Source organism: Megalops cyprinoides, chromosome 13, assembly GCF_013368585.1.
Source record: "Megalops cyprinoides isolate fMegCyp1 chromosome 13, fMegCyp1.pri, whole genome shotgun sequence".
NCBI classification, from domain to species: Eukaryota; Metazoa; Chordata; class Actinopteri; order Elopiformes; family Megalopidae; genus Megalops; species Megalops cyprinoides.
Window position 1 is genome coordinate 23,200,657 of NC_050595.1, and position 20,418 is coordinate 23,221,074.

The following is a 20,418-nucleotide window of genomic DNA, read 5'->3' on the forward strand; positions in this document are numbered from 1 at the left end:
AAACACTCGGCTGGGTCGAAGGCCTTTAGGTGATTAAGATACAGCGAAACTTCCCAGCTCTCTGTTTATGCACCGTCATAAAAATGCGCTATTAAACAACTACCCAGAGAAATGAAAAGAGTAAACAAAAGCCAGATCTGTTCATGCATGCCACACTGAGTTTCCCACTCCGCCTGTTTTTATTATTGGAGTTTTTTTGTGTTTTGTGTGTGTATTTTTTTTTTGCTTTATTTCTTCAGAGAGAATAATCGTAAAGTGTACCTCTTTTTCCCTGCATGGCTCTATTTGAATGCCTTGCTGTGGTTTGCAGCGGTCCAGCGGCAATCACGTTGTCCCCGGCTGCTTTGTGCCTGAGACAGACTTGCAGACCCCCCTCATGAGCGGTGTGGACCGCTGTGTGAATTATCTTCCCTGAGCAGCGGGGACAGAGGGGGACGCCGGGCTGTGATTGTATTACAAAGGAGGCAGGTCTCTCCTCTGATGTGGGGTGGGGTGGGGGGGGGGCGTGGGGCTGCTGAGGGACGGGAGATAAGGGCGGAGGAGCAGCTGGGATGCACATGAGAACCGGGGGGGGGGAGGGCCGCCCGGGTGTCGGTTGGAACGCGGCGCACGTTGGAGCTGCTTATCGCCTCTCTTTGGCGAGGAAGGGCAATGGAGGACCGAGACGGTGTGAGCAGTGTCGGGTTTTATTCCCCCAAAAGCTGAGGTGATTTCTTTTGGAGCTCCGAGATGTCGGAGGGGGCCTGCGTTGCAGAACCCCGAAACAAATTGAGTCGTGCATCAGAGTGGGGGGAATATACAATCAGGAGACTTTTTCTTTTCCCCTCCCCCCATCCCTCTGGGCTAGGAAGTGGAGTGTGGTGGCCTGGAATGGCTGATGGCAGTAGTGCATCAATGCTAAGGGTCACCTGGGGACGCGGCTCATGTGGCCTACTTCAGTTACTTCTAGTGTTTTTGAACCTGACGAAACGGACGCACACACTCGCGCACGCACACACACGGACACGCCGCGCACACGCTCATATCGAGCGCTCCGTGGTGTGCTCAGCGTAGCTCGAACTGCATCAACAGAGGGGCGAAAAGAGCTGGTGCGATTGATCGCTTTCTGTCCCAGTTTTTTTTTTTTCCCCCGTGAATGTGACACTGCCATTGTTGTGTGGGGTTTTGACAGGCGCTGGCAGTTTTCTCTGATAAGCTCTGAAAATCGAAAGCTAATTTGTACGGCGGATCTTGGGTCGGATGATTGCCATTGTGCTATTTCATTAAGGTTCTGGCCCGACTTTTCAGTGCCCAGCTGCATGCCTTCATTATTTTTCTTTTACTGTCCATTAGTAAATGGTCACCTCACAGAGCTTTGGATCAATTCATTAGAGGAACCTGAAGAGGGCCTGTGATAGGCAGGATGATGATAAACAAGGAGTTTGATAATTACCTGTCAGAGACCCTGTAATGAATCAGTAGTTACTGTATTGATCACCCATTTCTGACGCTCATATTAAATGCATGGATTGTCTTGTCTTGTTTATTGTTTGTTACCAGTTTGGCTCTGTCCCTGCACAAACTATAATTCAAAGTAATAATTTATATGAACAGCCATATGACTGGCTGAGGGAAGAGGGCTTTTTGACTGGAATAATGTTGTGTCTCTTCATAGATTGTCATTTTCTTTCGTTTCGGGGAATGAACCAGGAGTTAGATGGATTTGAACTCTTTGCTTTTTTAATTTCCCATTGGAGTCTCGGGTCTTGACTGGCCCGAAGGAAAAAAAAAATCTTAATATTCGTTTAATGAATTGTATATATAAAGAGAGACAGCCCATTCTCTGGAAGGATTTACATTTTATCCCTCATTGATTAGTCCATAAATATTTAGCTATGCATGGTGAGATGCTCCATGGTAATGAAATAGACAAAAAATGTCCAGAGAAAACTGCAGTAATTCAGCACTGTTTGCTTCAGAAACTGAATTTAGGCAATCATTTGGAAGTGCCGATCTTCAGATGCATGCACAGATCTACCATGTCTGCTGGTTTTCATCCTTCATCAGCTTTTAGTCATTCCACAGAACTTGGAATGATCGGTCAACTCATCTGGTGTTCCATGTGTAATCACTTGCTAAATGGAAATGGAACTTTAAAAAACTGCAGGATTCCAAACCCCCCTGGGACTGGAATTTTCCATCCCTGGTCTGGTTTATGGTCTGTAGTAGGATTGGCTGTGAAAATGCCCCTGGTGTTTGTGGCACCCTCACAGACAACAGCGTTTGTATCTTTGCTCAAACACCGCTGTGTGAAACAGGGCTGTTATAATTTGTGCCGTGTTTTTTGCTGGCTGACTACAACGGGAGAGGTTGAGAAGTTGATGACCGTGACCGCGTTGATGAGATCCAATCAGAAGCTGGAACAAATGACCAAACCTCTGAAATGTTCCCCTTTCTCAAGACCATACTGCAAAAAGACACAGACTTAGCAGTGATGAATGAGTGAGTATCAGAAAAGTAGGTTCACGAAGGCCTGCTGCGGGTCAGCCTCTCTCCTTCGCCTGGGGTCTGGAGTTTGATTTTCTGGTGGGCGTGAGGCCCCAGGCTGTCATGCACAGTTCCTCTGTCTGTAAGCTGAGGCGATCCTTCATCATCACAAAATGTAGTCGGGGGAAAAAAAAAAGATGAAGGGGAAGGGGGCATTTTTGTGAGATGGATGGTCTTGACTACAAACTATCTCAACACTTTGAATCCTCAGTTCGCTCCTTGATTTCTCACAAAAAAAAAAAAAAACTGAACATTTCCACGTGAAGTGAAGTGCACGAGGGAGCTTAAAATTCACCTCTAGTGCTTTTGGTCTTCAAATACGCGATCAATCACACAAGTGATACAGTCAGAAGTCTGTGTTTGGAGAAAGCTTCCTGTCAGTTAGTCAGCACTGTAGTTGCCTTGTACCCATTTCTCTGAGGACGACAGTACTGTAGATGATCTGAGGTACACTGCGCTATGCAACAGGAAGAGGTGTTTATTTGTTGTCCGTTATCCCCTTTTAAATAAAGAGACAGATGGGGCATTTACCTTACAATGGTGCTAGGGAAGTGCTGACAGCTTTTTGGAGTGTGCAGAAATGAAATTCTGGGGGGGAAGACATGTAGCGGTGGAGTTGAGCAGTTTTGGAAACCCCAGAGGGAATCGGATTGCCTGCCCGCCGACACAATCAGGTAAACACGCCAGGAAAATGGATTCTGCTTTCATCTCGTACACGTCCCGAACATAGCGTTCTTTGCAATAGGTACGTTTAAAAAAAAACAAAAAAAAAACAAACAAATCTTTGGAATATTCAACCGAAATAATTTATCCATCCACCCACATCCTGCAGTCTGTGGCCGTGCAATTACAAATATGGTAAATATGAAAATCGATAGTAAAGCACCGGCGGCGCACTTCATGCGAAGATGCGCCTCTCCCAGCTCGCCCTAATGCTTTGAGACAGGCAATGAATAAGATATGAAATGCTTGTATTTGCTCACTGCACATCTTGAACTTTTGAAATTGTTCTGCTTTCATGCAGCGGCATGGCAACGTGCATCTTCGGCATGTTGGCGAGCGCCTCTTCGCTCCCCGTCTGGCACCCGGCTGACTGTCTGGGGCATCGTGGAGAGCCCGGGCTACACGGGTCTCTCTAATTGACATTTTAACAGGCCCTGTCAGCGCTGCTCGCGAAGTGACAGTTGAAATATTGATTGGCAGCTGTATTTTCCCAGAGACGCTGTGTCCTTGCAGGGAGCCGATGCGAGAGTGGAATTAGGCCAGAGAGAGGGTGCCAGCCTGTGGTTTGATTTTCATTAGCGAGGAGCCAGCCAGGATGAATTGATTAGCGAGCTCGATCCCTCCCCTGCAATATTGCAGCGGGGAAGTGTGATGTCGAAATGTCAACCTGGGGAGACGGGAAACGCTGTTGTGCCCGCCCACCGCAATCTGGCTTGCCCTTAACGTCCGCACGTTGGACTCCACGAGTGAGGAGTGCTCCCTGGGTGACCTCCATAGGCAAACATTGAGCAAGGCTTTCCAACCATGTCACAGGGAGAAGTCCATAGTTTTGTCCCTCCCCACCTCAGCTAGTGAATGGTGAGTGCTGTGGTGCAAAATGGCTGCAGTGCGCCATCAGGGTGGGTAGTTCATATAGGTAGTGGTTAAGGTGAGCTACAACCCCACCATTTCACTGTAAAGCTCTTCAAGATCTATGGAAGATACTATATAAATATTTAAGGTTGCTTTTATGCTTGCTCCGGTTTCCCATCACTCTGGTGAAGCATTGTATAAAATATTGTTTATGTCACAATTGCCCCTGATACAGATACATACTCCTTATATAGATACATACAGATATATTATGTATTGCCCGGTGATACAGAATTTTGTCATTCCAGGTCTCACATATTGCTGTCATGTGCATCACCAGGGCAATCCTGATTGCTCCATCATTGTGCATGTGTCTATCTTACATGTGATATGATAGCCTTTGTTACATAAAATCTGCACCTATTAAAAACCTAGTCATATCATAGTAGTGGCATTCTTATTTTCCCTGCTATTTTTACAGTGTGTATTGTGTGGGCATGGTTGTGGCTTAGGCTGTTCTGACAGCATCAAGTGGGGACGTGTATAGACACAGTCGAAAATTACCTTTGCCCTCATCCCCTCGGCTTTCCTGGCAGGTACATCCGCCCGGACCAGTACCTGAACGCCAGCATCAGCACCACGGGCTGTGCGGAGCAAGCGGACCAGCGCGTGCTGTACCTGGAGCACGTGGTGGTGAGAGTCCTCATCGTGCACCCGCGCCGCGGAGACCTGCAGATCAACCTCATCTCTCCCTCCGGAACACGCTCCCAGCTGCTGGCCAAGAGGTTAGGATCCCCCCCCCCCCCCCCCCAAAAAAAAAAATAAAACCACCAGAGGAGATCTCCACAGGGTCTGGAGCAGAAGCTGAGACCATTAAACAGGAGTTTCTCAGCTCTGCGTTCCATCTACGCTCCGTTGCACCATGTGTGGGAGGCGCTGGTTGCTACTGCGAGATTCCAGCTCTGTCCACGCTGGGGTGCTGGCTGCAGATGTCCTCTGTCATGCCACACCTCCTCATGAATATTCATAAAGAGGCAGCAAAGCAGAGCACATTTAGCTTCAACAGTGTAGACTGAATGTTGAGAACACGGAACTGGATATCCATTCTGTAAATAGAATATCTGCAGAGAGAGTCACTCAGATGGATTCCAGAAGGCAGTGATGTCATTTCAGCTGTCTCTGTCAATGTCAGGAGCTCTCTTTCATCACAAAGGGTTTTTCCCTCCCAATCCATCAAGGACAAAACTAATATTTTTAGTTTCTACTTTAGTTCTCCTTGCATACACACACACATGCACAGACATGCACACACAGCTCCACTACTCACACAGTCTGCATTCTTCTAATGCTATCTAGACCGCTGCTATATGCATTGAAGAGATAAATGATTGCTATTCTCAGATCCTCATGAATAAAACAAGAAAGGGTTTTCAGTTTGTAGATAAACCTTTTAGTTCATTTGATTTTTATCAGGGGAAATCTCTGGCTCTGACACCAAATGTAAATGTGAAAAAGATGAACGCCGCACTGCTTTTATTTCATTGTCTCCTTAATGATGTTAGTCAGTGCTGAGTAGCACACTCAGTGTCCCTACGCTCTCTCCTTCCCTTTCTTTCCAAAGCACACTTTGTTTTGACATCTTTGGGCAAGCCTTCAGTCTGGGTTTTTAGCGTAGTCGAATTACAACTGTTTTTTATTTTTTTTTTTAAGAAAAGAAAAAATAACTCTCCACTTAGCTGACTTTGTTTAAACGGTTCCTCCTCTGGATCAGATGCTCGATGTGTGATGTCTGTATTTAAGGCTCCACCATATTAAGACCACATTTTCAGATTTCTTCGCTCTGCTTTGAACAAGGAGCGGATTGCAGCGTTATGTTTTTAAAATCTCCAGTCTCTCACTGCACAGGAAAAAAGAAGGTTTTGAGCTGATAAAATATCCTCATCAGAATGTCAGGAAGCTGCCAGAGCAGACATTTGCCTTGAATTAGTGTAGAGGTGGGGGAAACTGTGACCAGGGCCTCGTGGCCACGTACCTTAAAACCGTTTACCACCGCTGCAGTGGACAGGGAGATTTACTATTTAATTTTCTCCCGGTGATCAGGAATGGTTCAATTTTTCAAAGAAAAAACACGCCAGGCATATTTACTATTTTACATACGGCATAATTGGAAATCCGTGGAGCTAATTTGCGGCGGGGGCCGCGCGCCAGGAAGGAGGTAATGTTGGCATGGGAGCTGATTATCCTTTGTGGCGGTGCGGAAGAAAAAGTTTCTCTCTAATCAAGCTGAGAAGTTCAAAGGAAATCCTCAGTCGCTCACTCTAAAACACAAAAGGGAAAACATCACTCTCCCTCCCTCGCGCGGCTTGCTCTATTGAAAATGATTGAACGTAAGAATTTTGGTTGGCGTAGTTTGCCGGCTGTGCAAAGGTGGCACTGCTTGTTTAGAGGGCTTAGCTTTCTGTTTTTTTTTTTTTTTTTTTTTGTTTACATATTCCCTGTCCACTTTGCACCTCCCCATACTCTTCTGTCAGGGTGGAAACAGATGTTGGACTGGAGTACCTTAGCTTCTGAAGATGATTATTAAGGAATCTGTGTGTAATTATTTGTGTGTTATAAGCAAACTCACTGTGTCTTTCCCCTCTGACATTTTACCACAAAATTGGAGTCATATAAGATTAACAAACCCTCAGAACCAAAACTGATTGCTTTGCAGTCTAGTGTAGTGAAGTACTGATGTTTTTTTTTTTTTTTTTTTTTTTTTAAATCTTCGATAGCTCAAATCTCAAGGCATCAAACCTTTATTAAATTTGATCTTGTTAGTTATTTGGAAGTTATCACACAGGGGAAAAAAGTTGAAATTTCAAAATGAGATGTTGTTGGGGAGACGCTTGCGAGTTCAAAGCAGACGGATTTTGTGTTGGTTTGCAGAATTGGGTAATTGCTTCAGTATTAGAACACCAATTGAAAGAAGATGGAACTGTTCCCAGCGAATGATAATAAAACTCAAATGAGGGCTCGCTGTTTTCTGTTTTATAAGCATTTACTATTTTTTTCCCACTCTCACTCTCTGAATCTCTCTCTCTCTCTTTCTCTCTCTTGCTCTTTCTAAATCTCCTCTTGCAGACTGTATGATAACTCCAATGAGGGCTTTAGGAACTGGGAGTTCATGACGGTGCATTGCTGGGGGGAGAAGTCTGAAGGACTGTGGACCCTGGAAGTCTTGGACTCTCCCTCACAGCAGCGTAACCCTGAGGTGCTCGGTAAGGGATTGTCGTGTTGTTGTCCCTCCCCCTACCTCTCATGGGCCCTGTTCAGTTGATAAGTCATTTCTCTTTAAGAAAACACCCAAGATGGTAGCACTCTGGGAAGAGTGTTTGGTGGCATGTAGCACTCGTTCATAAATCCACCTTGCCAGGGCCATTTACATCCAATTAGACACTTTCTCTGGGCTTCTTTTTCATATGCTTGTTGACTTTTTTTCAGGAAAATTTCAAATTAATTCCACATTTCCCATTAGGCATAAATGTCAAGTGATAACTGAAGTGTAAACTGCTGAGTTTTATAAGATGCTGTAAAATGGTTTTCCTCAGGACTCAGAAACCCCTGTAATTTAGAGAAGTGTTGCAATGACTCCAGATGAATCGGTTAGTTATCCTCATCAGGCTTGTCGAGGAACCCTGGCACGACTGCCTCTCACATCTTACGCCGTGCGTTCTTGTAGCTATGCTATAGAAATGCAGTGCAGACTGTGAAGTGGCGCTGAACCCCCTCTGCTCTCTTTCCCTTCCTCCCCTCCAGGTAAACTGAAGGAGTGGACCCTAATCCTGCACGGGACCGCGGAGCACCCCTACCACTCGCACGGCCCCCACCACTCCCGCTCCCGGATGCTGGAGATCCCCAGCACAGGCCGTGAGCACAAAGGCCACGAGCCACAGCAGGAGATCCCAGAGGAAGAGGAGGAGGAGGAAGAGTACAATGGTAGGAGGTGTGATGGGGCTCTCGCCTCTTTGTGTGAACCCCATAAATAGCAACATACCGTTGACAGCGTGCTCATTCTGTGTAAGCTTGCAGTGCTGGGATGGTTTCAGTACATACATATATTTTTGTCTCAGGGGAAAGTATATAAATATATATAAAATAAATAAAATTAACTAAATTATTGAATATTTAAGTATATTTTCAGCCACGCCTCTGCTAAAATTGCCTCACAGCTACACTCACTAGCCTCACTGCTTGGAAGGATGCAGTCAATGTAGTGAAGATGTGAAATTGACTGGGGTGAACCCTTTGCAGGGCCATGCCACACTGAATGTGGAGACCAGGGCTGTGACGGCCCCGACGCCGACCACTGTCTGAACTGCATCCATTTCAGCCTGGGCAGCCTCAAGACAGGCAGGTAAAGAATCTGATTGGCTGGCTGGACGTCTGGGCATTTACCCTACTATCCTAATATCCCCCTGCCTGCTTCTCGTGGTGCCAGGTGGTGCTGCCTCTCTCACAATGCTAGTGAATTGCATTTATACAACCTTTCATCCCTTTCAAGGATCCTATAGTGCTTTAAAGTGATTGGCTGACAGTGCACCTCAGCTGTCACCAGTGTGTTTCCATCTGGGTGATGCATGGCTGCTATTTTGCACCAGAATGCTAACTGCACATTAGCTGAGGTGGTGGGGGAGTGATTTATTTTGCTAGTTGAACTGGAAAGAGGGGAGGGGGGTGATTTAGATGCCTAAAGGTTTTAGAGAGCCAGGTTGGGAATTTAGCCAGCGCACACAAGTGCGATGGGATCTTTAATGACCACAGTGAGTCAGGACCACGATTTAACATCTCATCTGGGAAATGGTGCAAGAAGATGAATTCATCTTCATCTGTGCAATAACACACAGTGGCTGAAACCAAGCTGCCGAACTACAGCCCCATCTCCCTCGTGACGCCTGTTGAAACTTTGCAGAAAATCTTGGGTTAGATGTTAACTGACCATCAAAACACCCGCCTGTTAGTGTCAGCTTTGGGGACAGATTTGACAGGACTGCTGTAGGGCTCTTTCCCTTCCCAGTGAGAATAGACAGAATCTGAACACGTGTCTGCATGGTTGCCCCATGTTGAGGCTGGGTTCCCCTCTCTCTGCCCCCATGGCGGCGTGGTGTAACGTCTCCCCTCCCCGCTGCAGGACCTGTGTCAGCCACTGTCCGCTGGGGTATTACGAGGACGCGGAGGCCCGCCGCTGCCGCCGCTGCTTCCGGGGCTGTGAGACCTGCATGGGCCGGGCGCCCAGCGAGTGCCTGACCTGCCGCCGAGGTCTCTACCTCCACGTTGACCACAGCACCTGCGTGGACACCTGTCCCACGGGCTACTTCGCAGACGACAGTGAGTCACGGCAGGACCTTGCCCCCCCTTCACAGTACAACAGTGCCACAGAGATAAATGTCCAGCCCTGTACACCTGCAAAGTGGGATGTGGGTTTTACTGGCTTAATCGCCGTCTCTGCTGGGGACAATGCACAAGGCCCAGGACAGGAACCTGCTTGTGGGGCTGTGTTGAGGGTTATATTTATATTTGCGTGGTCAGTAATTAACTTCCGCAGAATAAAAACCCACACACACATCTGGCTCATTTTAATATTGTACTATTTTTTTTTTTTTTTTTTTTTACTCTCAAGTAACTTATTAGTGATTATGCCTAAGAATGTGTGAAATGGAAAGAGTTGGTGCCGCAGGAAGGCCATTAACAAAGCCGTTTTCTGCTGGCAGGCAGATTGCTGAAGTGCCGTCACTCAGCGTGCACCAGTACACCCTCCCGCCCCCTTGTCCACACGGGCACTAGACGGGGGCCGTAGTTAGCTCGCTCAACCGCTTTTTGCAGAAAAAGCAGAATAACTTTTGGAAAGCCATTAAGAGTTGATGCGTCGCTTCATTTCTGTTTGTGTGTTTCGCCCCTCCGGTTGGAGGGGAACGCGGCGCTCCCCTCGTGACATAATATCCCTCTGAAAACTCAGCGTGCGCTTTGAGGTCTGCCGCCCATAACGCGGTTTGCCAAAACTGACTTCATACTTGGCTAATGCCACCTCTCCCCCCCGGCCCCCCAACAGCGCAGAGACAGTGCCTGAAGTGCCATGAGAACTGCATGAAGTGTGTGCGCGACGCGGACCGGTGCACCGCCTGCAATGAAGGCTACAGGTAAGCGGGGCGAGCGCCGCCATCCGCTCTGTGAATGGTAGGGGCCCTTCAGCCGGGAGTCTCTGAGCAGTGGAATGTGGGTGGGAGCCTGAGAATGAGAGAGCCTGACAAACTGCCAGCAACAGGCAGCAGCATAAAGCCGAGGCCGGGGAAGTAGGTTAGAATCCCAGGTCCCAGCTGAGACACTGCTGTTGTACTTTTTAATGACCTACTTCTCCTGAATATGTAAGTGGCCCCAGATAATGGCATCTGCTGGCAAATAAGTGATAATAACAAAGCTCTGTGTGTGTCATGCCTAAGTGAATATATGAGTTGTTCTAGTGGGACTCGCCAAGCATAACCAGCCTAATCATGTTACATTATAGTACTTCATTACTGCATGGGCTACTTAGATGCACTGGCATAAAAGCAGTGATGAGCTGGAAGAAAGGAAGAAATATTTGACTGTGGGAGAAAACTGGAATATATTGGCGTCTTATTTGGGACGGTCTGCAGGTTTTTTTTTTTTTTTTTTTTTTTTTTTTTTTATATTGATGTGCGTGTCTCGAGGTGGAAGGTATTTGGTGGAAGTGCTCTAATTTGTTTAGCCCCGGATGCCACTTTAAGAGCTGACTCTGTGGAGCCACCACAGTTTGGAGCTGCATTAATTGATAAGCTGAACACGGAAGGAGGGATTTGAGGGTTTTCTCTTTTTTTTGGACCCTCTCTCATTATCTGTTTGGGATTTGGGAGTCTTCTGGCCCTCTCTGTGCATTTGGACCGCATGCCTCTCTTTTGAATGTTTTTTGGCATTGGCTCGCTTTTTCATTTTAGCTGTTCAAAAACAAAACAAAAAAAAGAAAAATGCTAAAAGAATAAAGAAAGGAGAGTCTGTGAGGGTTTCATCCCCCATTCCACAGTCACCATTCCACATAGTGCAGAGGGACACAGTCTGCTCGTAGCGAAGGGCGAGAGGCTGCTCAGTGAGTCCCGTTTCTCACAGTCGGGTTTGAGTGTGTGGGTGCCCCTCGGGCTATTAAAGATATGCAGCATGTCTCACCACAGTCTGGACTGTCCTCCGGTATTAATGCCTAAAACTGACACAACTCTGTCAATTAAAGTTAGCAAAGTTTTGTGGACACAAGTTGAAACAATATAATGGCTTTTTGTAACACGGGCTCAGCTGGTAAAGTGAATAAAGTTGGTAGAGTTGGTTAGGTTTCTTATATTTCATTGTGCTGTCTTTTTATGATGGGGCTTTTATGATTTGCTTATTCTTTCCAGTTTTCTAAAGTGTGTGTGTGTGTGTATAGCCTGGCAGGTATGACCTGTGTGCCTGAGTGCGCTGACGGCACGTTCTTCAACTTGGAGGAGATGAAATGCATCGCCTGTCACCACTCCTGTGCCACCTGCACAGGTCAGTAGAGCAGTCTGTCCCAAAATGCACTGCTTCACAGGTTATTCCAGCTTTGTCAGACAATGCACTGCCTGCACAGGGCAGTGAAGCTCTCCCACAATACACCTCTGCAGGGGTGAGTATGGCTTTTAACAGTAGAAGCTATACGCACAGTTTTTAGTTGAAGGCAAGTGTTGGGATTTGCAGGGTAAAAAGACAAGCAAACAATCCTTCCCCCATTGACAAGACATCTGATGATATCAGTGACATTTGATACTCGCATTCATTACAAACCATCAGAGGAAAAGTAATTACAATTGGGCCTACTGTTCAGTCAGGATAAACCGAGTCACATAAGGCATGAACAGAGTGTTGTTTGCAGAGGATCAGCAGCCTGTGGATTTAATGAAATCCCACGTAGTTGACATTTGCTGGAAAGACTGTAGATTGGGATTTTGCGGTTATTATTACGCAGTCGAGCACACTTAAGTGCTTATGGGATTGGGAAGAATGGGTTTAGAAAAGAAAAAAAAAAAACCCTGACTGTGGAGGGTCACGCACAATATCAGGGCTCTTGAGATGGGTGTTTATAACTGTACGGCTTAATTAGTTCATCTGCTGCCGAGGCCTGCGTCAGATTTAATGAGAGGAGGGAGAGGTGTGGGCCCGGTTATTGGCAGAGCCGGGCGTGTGGTTCAGTAAGCGCTCCTTGTGCCGTTCCCCCCCCCGCTCAGGGCCTGGGAAGGAGGAATGCATCCAGTGTGCCAGAGACTTCCTGCAGCAGGAGTGGAAGTGTGTCCCAGCATGCACCGAGGGATACTACCCGGGGGAAGCCGCGGGGCTGCCTCAGAAGATGTGCCGCAGGTGGGTCCTCTCGCCTCTCCGCGCGCTGCTTCTCCCAGCTGCTCACGCTGTGCTCTTTTGCTCTTCATGCACTGTTCACCTGCCCTTGCGTTCACAGCGAAGCCGCTACTGTCTCTACTCTGTGCACACAGCTGCTGAGAATGGAGTCCGATGGGCTGCCTTTGTCGACTATCTGAATTGCGCCATTGAACAACCAGACAAAGCCACCACAGGCTGAAGTCATTCAAGGGTGGTGTTTGCTGCCTTTTTACGTTGGTGTTGCTAGATGTGACCATCACTTTATAAGTCCATTTTTTGAGTGCATTTTCTAGTGAAGAAAGTTTTTATGCCTGCTGGTGTTGGTGGGTGTGGCTGTAAAATCAGGCCGGCCCCCCTGGAATGAAGCAGACCTCTGGGCATCCACAAACTCTGAAGTGTCAATCACACCGCGATGGCGCCAGTTCTGATGTCACGCAGCCACCCGCTGTCTTCCTTCGCCTCCTTGCTGCGTCTGTCACTCTCACTCTTTTTTTTTTTCTCCCCCTCTTTCCCCTCCTCTCTTCCTCCCTCCCCTGGAGAATTTGGGACGAAATCACCGCCCATCTGTGTCCAATAAGCGAGCAGCGTGTGCTGGCCGACCCCGAGGATGTAGGTGATGATGTCACTCTGGTGGGATGGAGGTGGCTGTCCTGCATAGGAGTGAGGAGTGGTGCATCCACAGCGTTTTTTTAACTACTGCTGTGGCTGTTCAGCACGTGGGCGCAAGCTTCAGCGGAGCTGAGCCCTGGCATTTCATTGGATCTGGTGCATAGATGGATGAGGCAGTATATCTAGGTAACCTTTTCACGTGGGATTGCCTGGTGCCTTTTTTTACTCCTCGTTTTATTCTTCTTTTGTTTGTTTTGCCTCTTTTTTTCATGTCCATAATTGCCTATAAATCAGAGCCGCCCTGCAATTTAAGAGGAACAGCGGGGATGACGGTGGCATAAATCTCTCACCTGCACCGCAACTAAAAATTTATGGTCGCATCAGAGCACTTTAGATCACTGTAATGGGTGCGACTGAAGCCTGCGTCGAAAGGAAGGGTGGCAGCTTCTTCTCCGTTTTCCTTTTTTTTTTTCGGGTTTCATGCCCGCATTTTATAAATCAGTGCTTTAGTTTATGGGGAAGCTCAAAGCCAAATAGAGGCTTTTAAAGGAAGTCATGGTTTGCGATCGCGGTTTGAATGAGTTCACATCTCGCCTTGGGAAGCAACAGGGGGATTTCTGGGAGGTTGCGCGGCAAAGCGGGCAGCCGGAGGGGAGGTCAGGAAGCTGTTGTACAAGGGGAGGGAAAGCCGTCACCCCTCCAGGGCACTGAGCCAAGGGCGGTAGCTAAACCTGGGACAGAAAGGTCTCAACCATTTGAAGACCTGAACCGCCTCACGCTGTCCTTCTCCTTGACTTTTAATCATTCAGTCGGGCCATTTTTGACAAGAACCTTACCCTTATCACCCTTACGCGACTAACATAATTACTTAGTCTGTCAATAAACTGATGTCAGCATCATTTCACCACATGACGGTTCTGACTGCATTCAAAGTGAGTGGATTTTGAAGGGCATGAGCTGAATCTTTTAATGGGGTATTCAGCAGTTACTGCTACTGCGCCTCTGCTCTTGTATTCGACGGATTACAAGCATACCATATCATACCATATCATATATTTTTTTCTCACTCTTACATTTTTCTGTTTTGCCAAAGTGACTGCAAAATGTGGGATGAAAAAAGCAATATGATGTTGCTTTAATTCTTCATTCTTCATTCTTCAATCAGTTGAGGACAGACCAATGGGGTTAGATTGCAAACACCCATGTGGTGTGAATGAATGGGGATGTGTGAACCATGCTGTTGCGTCCCTGCAGGATCTGAGACATGAGAGGCAGGGTTTGGCGTTTGGATATGGGCGGGGGCAACTCCGCATACCATTGTGTGAACAGAAAACCTGGCCGCCTCCAATACAGTGACAGTGATGAACGAGATGTGGAGGCAGAGTGTGAGTGTGTGAGTGTGTGAGTGTGTGAGTGTGTGAGTGTGTGAGTGTGTGAGTGTGTGAGGGTGTGAGTGTGTGAGGGTGTGTGTGCATGCGTGCGTGTGCACGCACACTGCCCTATATGGAGCGCCTGCAGATGTCTTCATTTCCATCCAGCTGAGGTGACAAGTATTTCATCAATGTCTTTATTTTATGCCTTACTTTTAATGATTCTGTTTGGTCTTAATGGATCGGGTGTGTGTGGCTGGGAGGGGTTTTGGTGCAAATGCTTGGGCTGCTGTCATCTTTGCTTTGCTTTTAATTCCCCATGATCTTTATGTAAAATAAGAAAAATGTGTGTTTAGCCGGTGTCACTCAGTGCCACATCAATTTCCCTAATTCCCTGTGCGGTGCAGATGGTCAGTTTATTGTTGCAATTAATTACGCTCTCTAAGCTGATATCTGGTCCTGCGTCTCAATGTGGATTTCGTCCTCTGTCCATTACAGCTTCAGCATGCAATCCGCTTGTTTTTTTTTTTTTTGAGTGGACACAATAGTTATCCCTTAACTAGTGTCCCAACGTGTGAATGACCACAGAATGCGATTGATATCTGAAACCGGCCAGCATCATCTAAAGACAAATTACCAAACTATCAGTGGGTCCTTTTTCAGAAGGTGGCAGTCAAGGTGAAGTCTGCATGGGCATACAAGTTTGTCATTGAGTTAACTTCATCAGCAGGAGAGCAGGAATAGAGGAACAGTGAGGAGTGAGTCTGATGTGTTGGCATGCTGCTTTAAAACGTGGAGCATCATGCTTTATTGACCTTCAGATTTAGAGCTAACATGCTAATGACTTCTCCATCCGATGTAACATTTTGTGGTGATTTATTTTTTAAAGGATTTTTTTAAAGGAATACCCCTACACCCACCCAGTGTTATTGCTCTGTGTTTAAAATGACCCAGCTTTTCCTCCTCTCTCCTTAACTGTCAGAGATCTGATGATGTTGCTGTTTTTGCAGACATATCACACCATTAATTATTTTCAGCATCCTTGCATTGCAGGTGAATTTTAAAATATTTTCCCCTGAGACAAAACATTTTTCTCAAGAACATTCTGTCTCAATGTCTTGTTTTTTTGCCAGACCTGCTAGTGTTTTAAATGTTTAGGATCAAGAGCATGGAACATTTTCAAGCTGTTGTTCTGTATCTTTAAATGATCTAATTAGGTATGATCTAATTTTAACATCAGTGCCTCATGTGCAATATGCAGTATAAGTTAGAGTATTCATTGATTGGCACAGTTTAATCTAATTATACACGCTAGTTTATGTTTCTATTTTAAGTCATCTATGAAGGTTTGTGCAATTTCTAATGAATGTAGCAAACCTTATTATGGCAAAATGTTAACATAATAAGTCAATGCTTGGAGCAACAAGTTAAGTGCGTACAATTTAGAATTCCTTACTAGCATGCCGCTTTTGGTGTTCTTTTTCAGAAGTGAAATGTTGTTGACACCGTCTTATTAAAGCAGACCACCTAACCTGAATTTTTCCTGTTTTCTGAGGAGTGCATTTATCTTTTAGTGCCGGAGATGCCTTTGTTTCAGACTTTGTGGAGGGAGTTGAACGGCACAGCACGCGAAGCGCCACGTAGCACAGTAACCAGACTCGAGTCTGTCGAATCGGCTCGCTTTAATTTGATGGGGGAATAGGGCAGCGCAGCAGGACAGCCTTATCTCTGAATCGCTTCCCCTCCAAGTTCGAGCACGCTAAAAATGCAGATTGGCTTTTTTCCCCGGGTTTTCCCTTTCTTCATCATTTTTGTTTGTGGTTTCCAGATGTGAGGAGAACTGCCTGAGCTGCCAAGGCCCGGGGGCAACCTGCACGAGGTGCAGAGACGGATACAGCCTAGTGAGCAAGATGTGCATTGTCAACGCCACCTGCAACAACGGTAGGTTTGACTAGTGGCCCATCAGTGTGTGACCCGGTCTAGCCCACTCAATGGTTGCCAGGGAAGCTGACTAAAAAACCAGACGAGCTTGGTTTAGAAACATACAGGCTCTGTAGGCACTGTACAAAAAATAAGAAGCTCAGAGCACTGAAAAAATACCTGCTGTGACAATGATACAGTTCATACTGCATCACTTCCAGAACGGGGAAAATGCTGCAGATAAAACCTTCTAATTGCTACTGAGAAACCCGTTGGGCTCTGCGCTATTAGGCATCGAAACAGCTGCCATTTTTATAATGCTGCAGAACAGATAAATGATTGTTGGCGGTTCTGTGCAGGGCCATAAAGTGGGTATTATGTCATAGCTGGACAGGAAGCGGCAGCCAGGATCTGCTGTTACAGTATGAAGCTGTGTGTGTGCGTGCGTGTGCGCGCGCGCGTGTGTGTGTGTGTCTGCATGCCCGTGCATGCATCTGGAGGGGGTGTGGGTTGAGAGTTGAACGGATTACTAATGAATATGAAGGGGCTGTTAACACCAGTTGGCTTTTGAGTAGCTGGATGTTTTTTGTAACTGTGTTACTTTGAAACTAGATTACGGGGCCATTTTCTCTTTCTGTTTAAATGCAGCAAGGGATACATCCAGACCGGCATGAGGGACATTAGCCTCCTTGTACTGCTGTGCATTGCTTTCTGTTCCTTCTTAATGGAAAATGGCTTCATAGTAGCTGGCAAGTGTTGTAAAGGATATAAAGGGGAGGGTATTTATCTTTTAAGATTGTTTTCTTGAAGCCAAAGTGGAAAAAAAAAATCAGTTTCATCCATCTTTTGAGGCTTCTGTTTTGGCTGAGCCATGGAAGTTAAGTCCTGTGCTCACAGAGGTGGCTTTTCCTGTGAGGTTCTCCTTCTGTCAGTATCTCTGTGTTGGCGAGCGGCGAGTGAAAAGTCCCGCTGTGAGAGAGATTGGTGTGTGCCACGTGGGACATGGCCTTTTACCGCACTGAATCTGCTCTCTACAAAGCAGAGGACATTCTGTTCAATCACCGATGCTGAGGAAAACCATTGCTCACTTTGTAGTGGGCTTTAAGGATTCAGACACAGTACAGTGCTCCCATCTATCTCCTTATCTCCTAAGTGCACAGTTCACACCTTTGATAGGGGTGTAAAATATAGGCAACAAATGATTAAATAGCTGACGCTATATTATCATACTAACACACTGTGGAATTGCTTTTTTGGGATTGTTATTTGGTGAGGGTTGATAGAGATTTTCAGATTGGCACCCTCACAGCAAAATCAGATGTGCAGCCATTGACAGAAGCCAAAAGGACTTCAGCACTGATGGGTGCTCTGCAGTTGCATGTTTGAGAGAGAAGACAGAATATGGGGCTGGAATGGAACCATGTCGCAGTCACAGTGAATTGCAGAGAGGAGTGACTGGCAGGGCGACCGAACAGTGTTGCCAAGAGTAAACAGCACCCTGCATGCCTTCACCGTGCCCTCATCCCATTACATAATGCCTAAAAGGGCCTGGTTTCCAGGGCGATCGGCAGTCCGACTTCAATGCAAAGGAATTCTGCCACACAAAAGACACAGGGAAGCAAATGAGCGTGAGATGGGAGACTGGAGTGTCTTTTACATTGGCAAACAGATATTGGTCTGATGCACATCCATCCATTTTGCTGTCTGTGTGAAATCGAAAAGCCTACAGCACCAGATATGTAGCGGTACTGATCTGGTCTAGCTTGGGGCCAGGTCCTGAGGGGAGTCTATTAGGATTAGCAAACCCATCTGACACGGAAAAAGGCATGAATGATCTTCGCCTACACATTAACAATGCGTCCCGCCACCACTATTTGTCTCTGGAGTCCGCCCAAATGTGGTGACAAATCGGTGTGAAATTAAAAGAAACCAGACCGGGTGAAGCTGGATCAGCTCCAGCTAGAGGGTGGATGCCCGACCCGAGCCCAATGGGACCCAGTTCGGACAAAAATTTAGAAATGATGTTCGGGTCGGGTTTGGTCACGTCGGCTGAACATTTGATTTTTGAACTACCTATTCGGATGGGCTAGCCTAGTTGCCATGGTGCTTCAAGTTCTTTTTAGTGAAAATATAGTGTAAAAATAAATAAAAATGATGGACCTACTGTCTGTGTTGGGCTACCTTCTGTTCAGTGCTGTGGTTTGTTTATTTACATGACAACGCAACACATAGGCTATTTCAGGCGACAAATATTCATAGGCTAAAGATGGAGGACGTCAAACAAAATTTGTCATCGATGAAGTTTAAAACTACCAAAAAACATGCAGGGAAATCGACAGTATGGAGGCATTTTGATTTAGTCCTCATACAGATAATAACTAAGCAGTTGGTTATGTACATGTGGGGTTCTGATGAGATATGACAGCAAGAAGACTGAGAATTCTGCATTGCAGGGACATGCGGACAGAGGGTGCAGGATGCAGGCTGCGGGCGGTTTAGAGCTACTGCAGAATACTATTACTGGCTTCGCTAACTGCGTCAGGCTCGGGTCGGGTTCGGACATAAAAAACAATGCCTGTTGGGTTCGGGTCGGGCTCGGTTTCTACTCTCTCGGACGCGGGTCGGGTTCTGACAAATATGCGGCCCGAGCCGCACTCTAGCTCCAGCCCAGCAACTCAACCCCTGGCTGTGAAAACACTCTGGGAGTGGATAGAGAGATGTTGTGGCGTGGAATGGAGAACTCACCCGATCCCTCTCTCTTTCCCTGACTCCCGGGCCTGCAGCGGACGAGGTCTTCTGCGAGATGGTGAAGTCCAACCGCCTCTGCGAGAAGAAGCTCTTCAGGCAGTTCTGCTGTAGGACGTGTCTCATGGCAGGATGAAGAACGGGAGGGACGGCGCTCGCACGCTGGCCTCTCTCTCCATTGTACATTTTTAAAATAGTTTACATCTCTTAAAAATCGCTTAATTATGATGAACCCTTCGAGGTGCATATTTGATTTTAGTAAAGATACATTAAGGTTGTCTGTTTTTTTATAAACTGCACACATAACATGTACAAAGTGTTTATTTTTTATTCAAAAAGCTGCATTATTATAAAATATGGTGCTTTGTATGACTGTATATGGCAGTATATGAATACCCGAACCACTGTTTTCAGATGTGAATTGATGACCTAATATAGCGGTATGAACAGGTTTATGAATATACAGTATTGCTTGTAAAGTAGGCCTTTTCATACTTTGAAAATTGATCATTGTATTTCCTTGAAAAAAACAACTTTGTAAAAGGGGTTGTAGTTTTTTGTAAGAAAAAAATGTAGGAAGCAGTTAAATATACAAGGTTAATGCTGTTGTAAATTTTAGAGATTTTATTTGCCATTTTTTATTTTATTTCTGTAAAATATTCATAAGACCAAATAAAAACATGCAGTTTAGGTTATCAATTTTTTTATTATATATTTTTTTAATAAACACATTTCAGCAGTCTCTCATTGATTCCTATAGCTGTAAGACATTGGGTTGGGAACCACTCGGTTAGATTGAGTACAGTGCAGCTCAGTAAAAATAGTTTGTTAGAGATTAATTGTATAGAAAATAGGGCGACACGGTGGTGCTGTGGGAATCCACGCTCCTACACAGCCTTGTGCCTCAGAATCTGGCTGTGTCTGTGAGCCATTTGTTTGCCATCCCTTCTGTCAGTGAGCGTTTCCTCTTGCCCCAGACCTGCGGTTTCCTCCCACAGTCCAAACACTGCTGTCAAGGTTAATTAACATTGTTAAATTGTCCCCTGCGTGTTTATGTGCAGTGCTCTGGGATGGCCCCGCCATCCCGATCAGGGAGCGGTCCTGGATGGCTGCGCATCGTCTCTGCCAGGTTCGGCTTTAGCTTAGTGGTACCATCTGAGGACAAAACGGTCAACAGAAATGGACTGATGTCAAGAAAAGTGGCTGACAACATTATTCACTTTAACCAGATATGTAGTAA

The 20,418-nt window shown here is 46.2% G+C and overlaps 1 protein-coding gene across 1 annotated transcript in view; it reads left to right on the top strand.

The window, feature by feature from the left end:
* Positions 1-19,771, top strand: part of pcsk6 (proprotein convertase subtilisin/kexin type 6) — a 38,690-nt gene extending 18,919 nt beyond the window's left edge. The window contains exons 12-21 of the mRNA XM_036543400.1: positions 4,698-4,886; positions 7,225-7,361; positions 7,900-8,079; positions 8,395-8,497; positions 9,272-9,468; positions 10,190-10,277; positions 11,570-11,673; positions 12,387-12,516; positions 16,342-16,454; positions 19,217-19,771. Coding sequence (XP_036399293.1) covers positions 4,698-4,886; positions 7,225-7,361; positions 7,900-8,079; positions 8,395-8,497; positions 9,272-9,468; positions 10,190-10,277; positions 11,570-11,673; positions 12,387-12,516; positions 16,342-16,454; positions 19,217-19,314 — 1,339 coding nt within the window. The 3' untranslated portion in view covers positions 19,315-19,771. The remainder of the gene's footprint in view (positions 1-4,697; positions 4,887-7,224; positions 7,362-7,899; positions 8,080-8,394; positions 8,498-9,271; positions 9,469-10,189; positions 10,278-11,569; positions 11,674-12,386; positions 12,517-16,341; positions 16,455-19,216) is intronic.
* Positions 19,772-20,418: the final 647 nt, after the last annotated feature.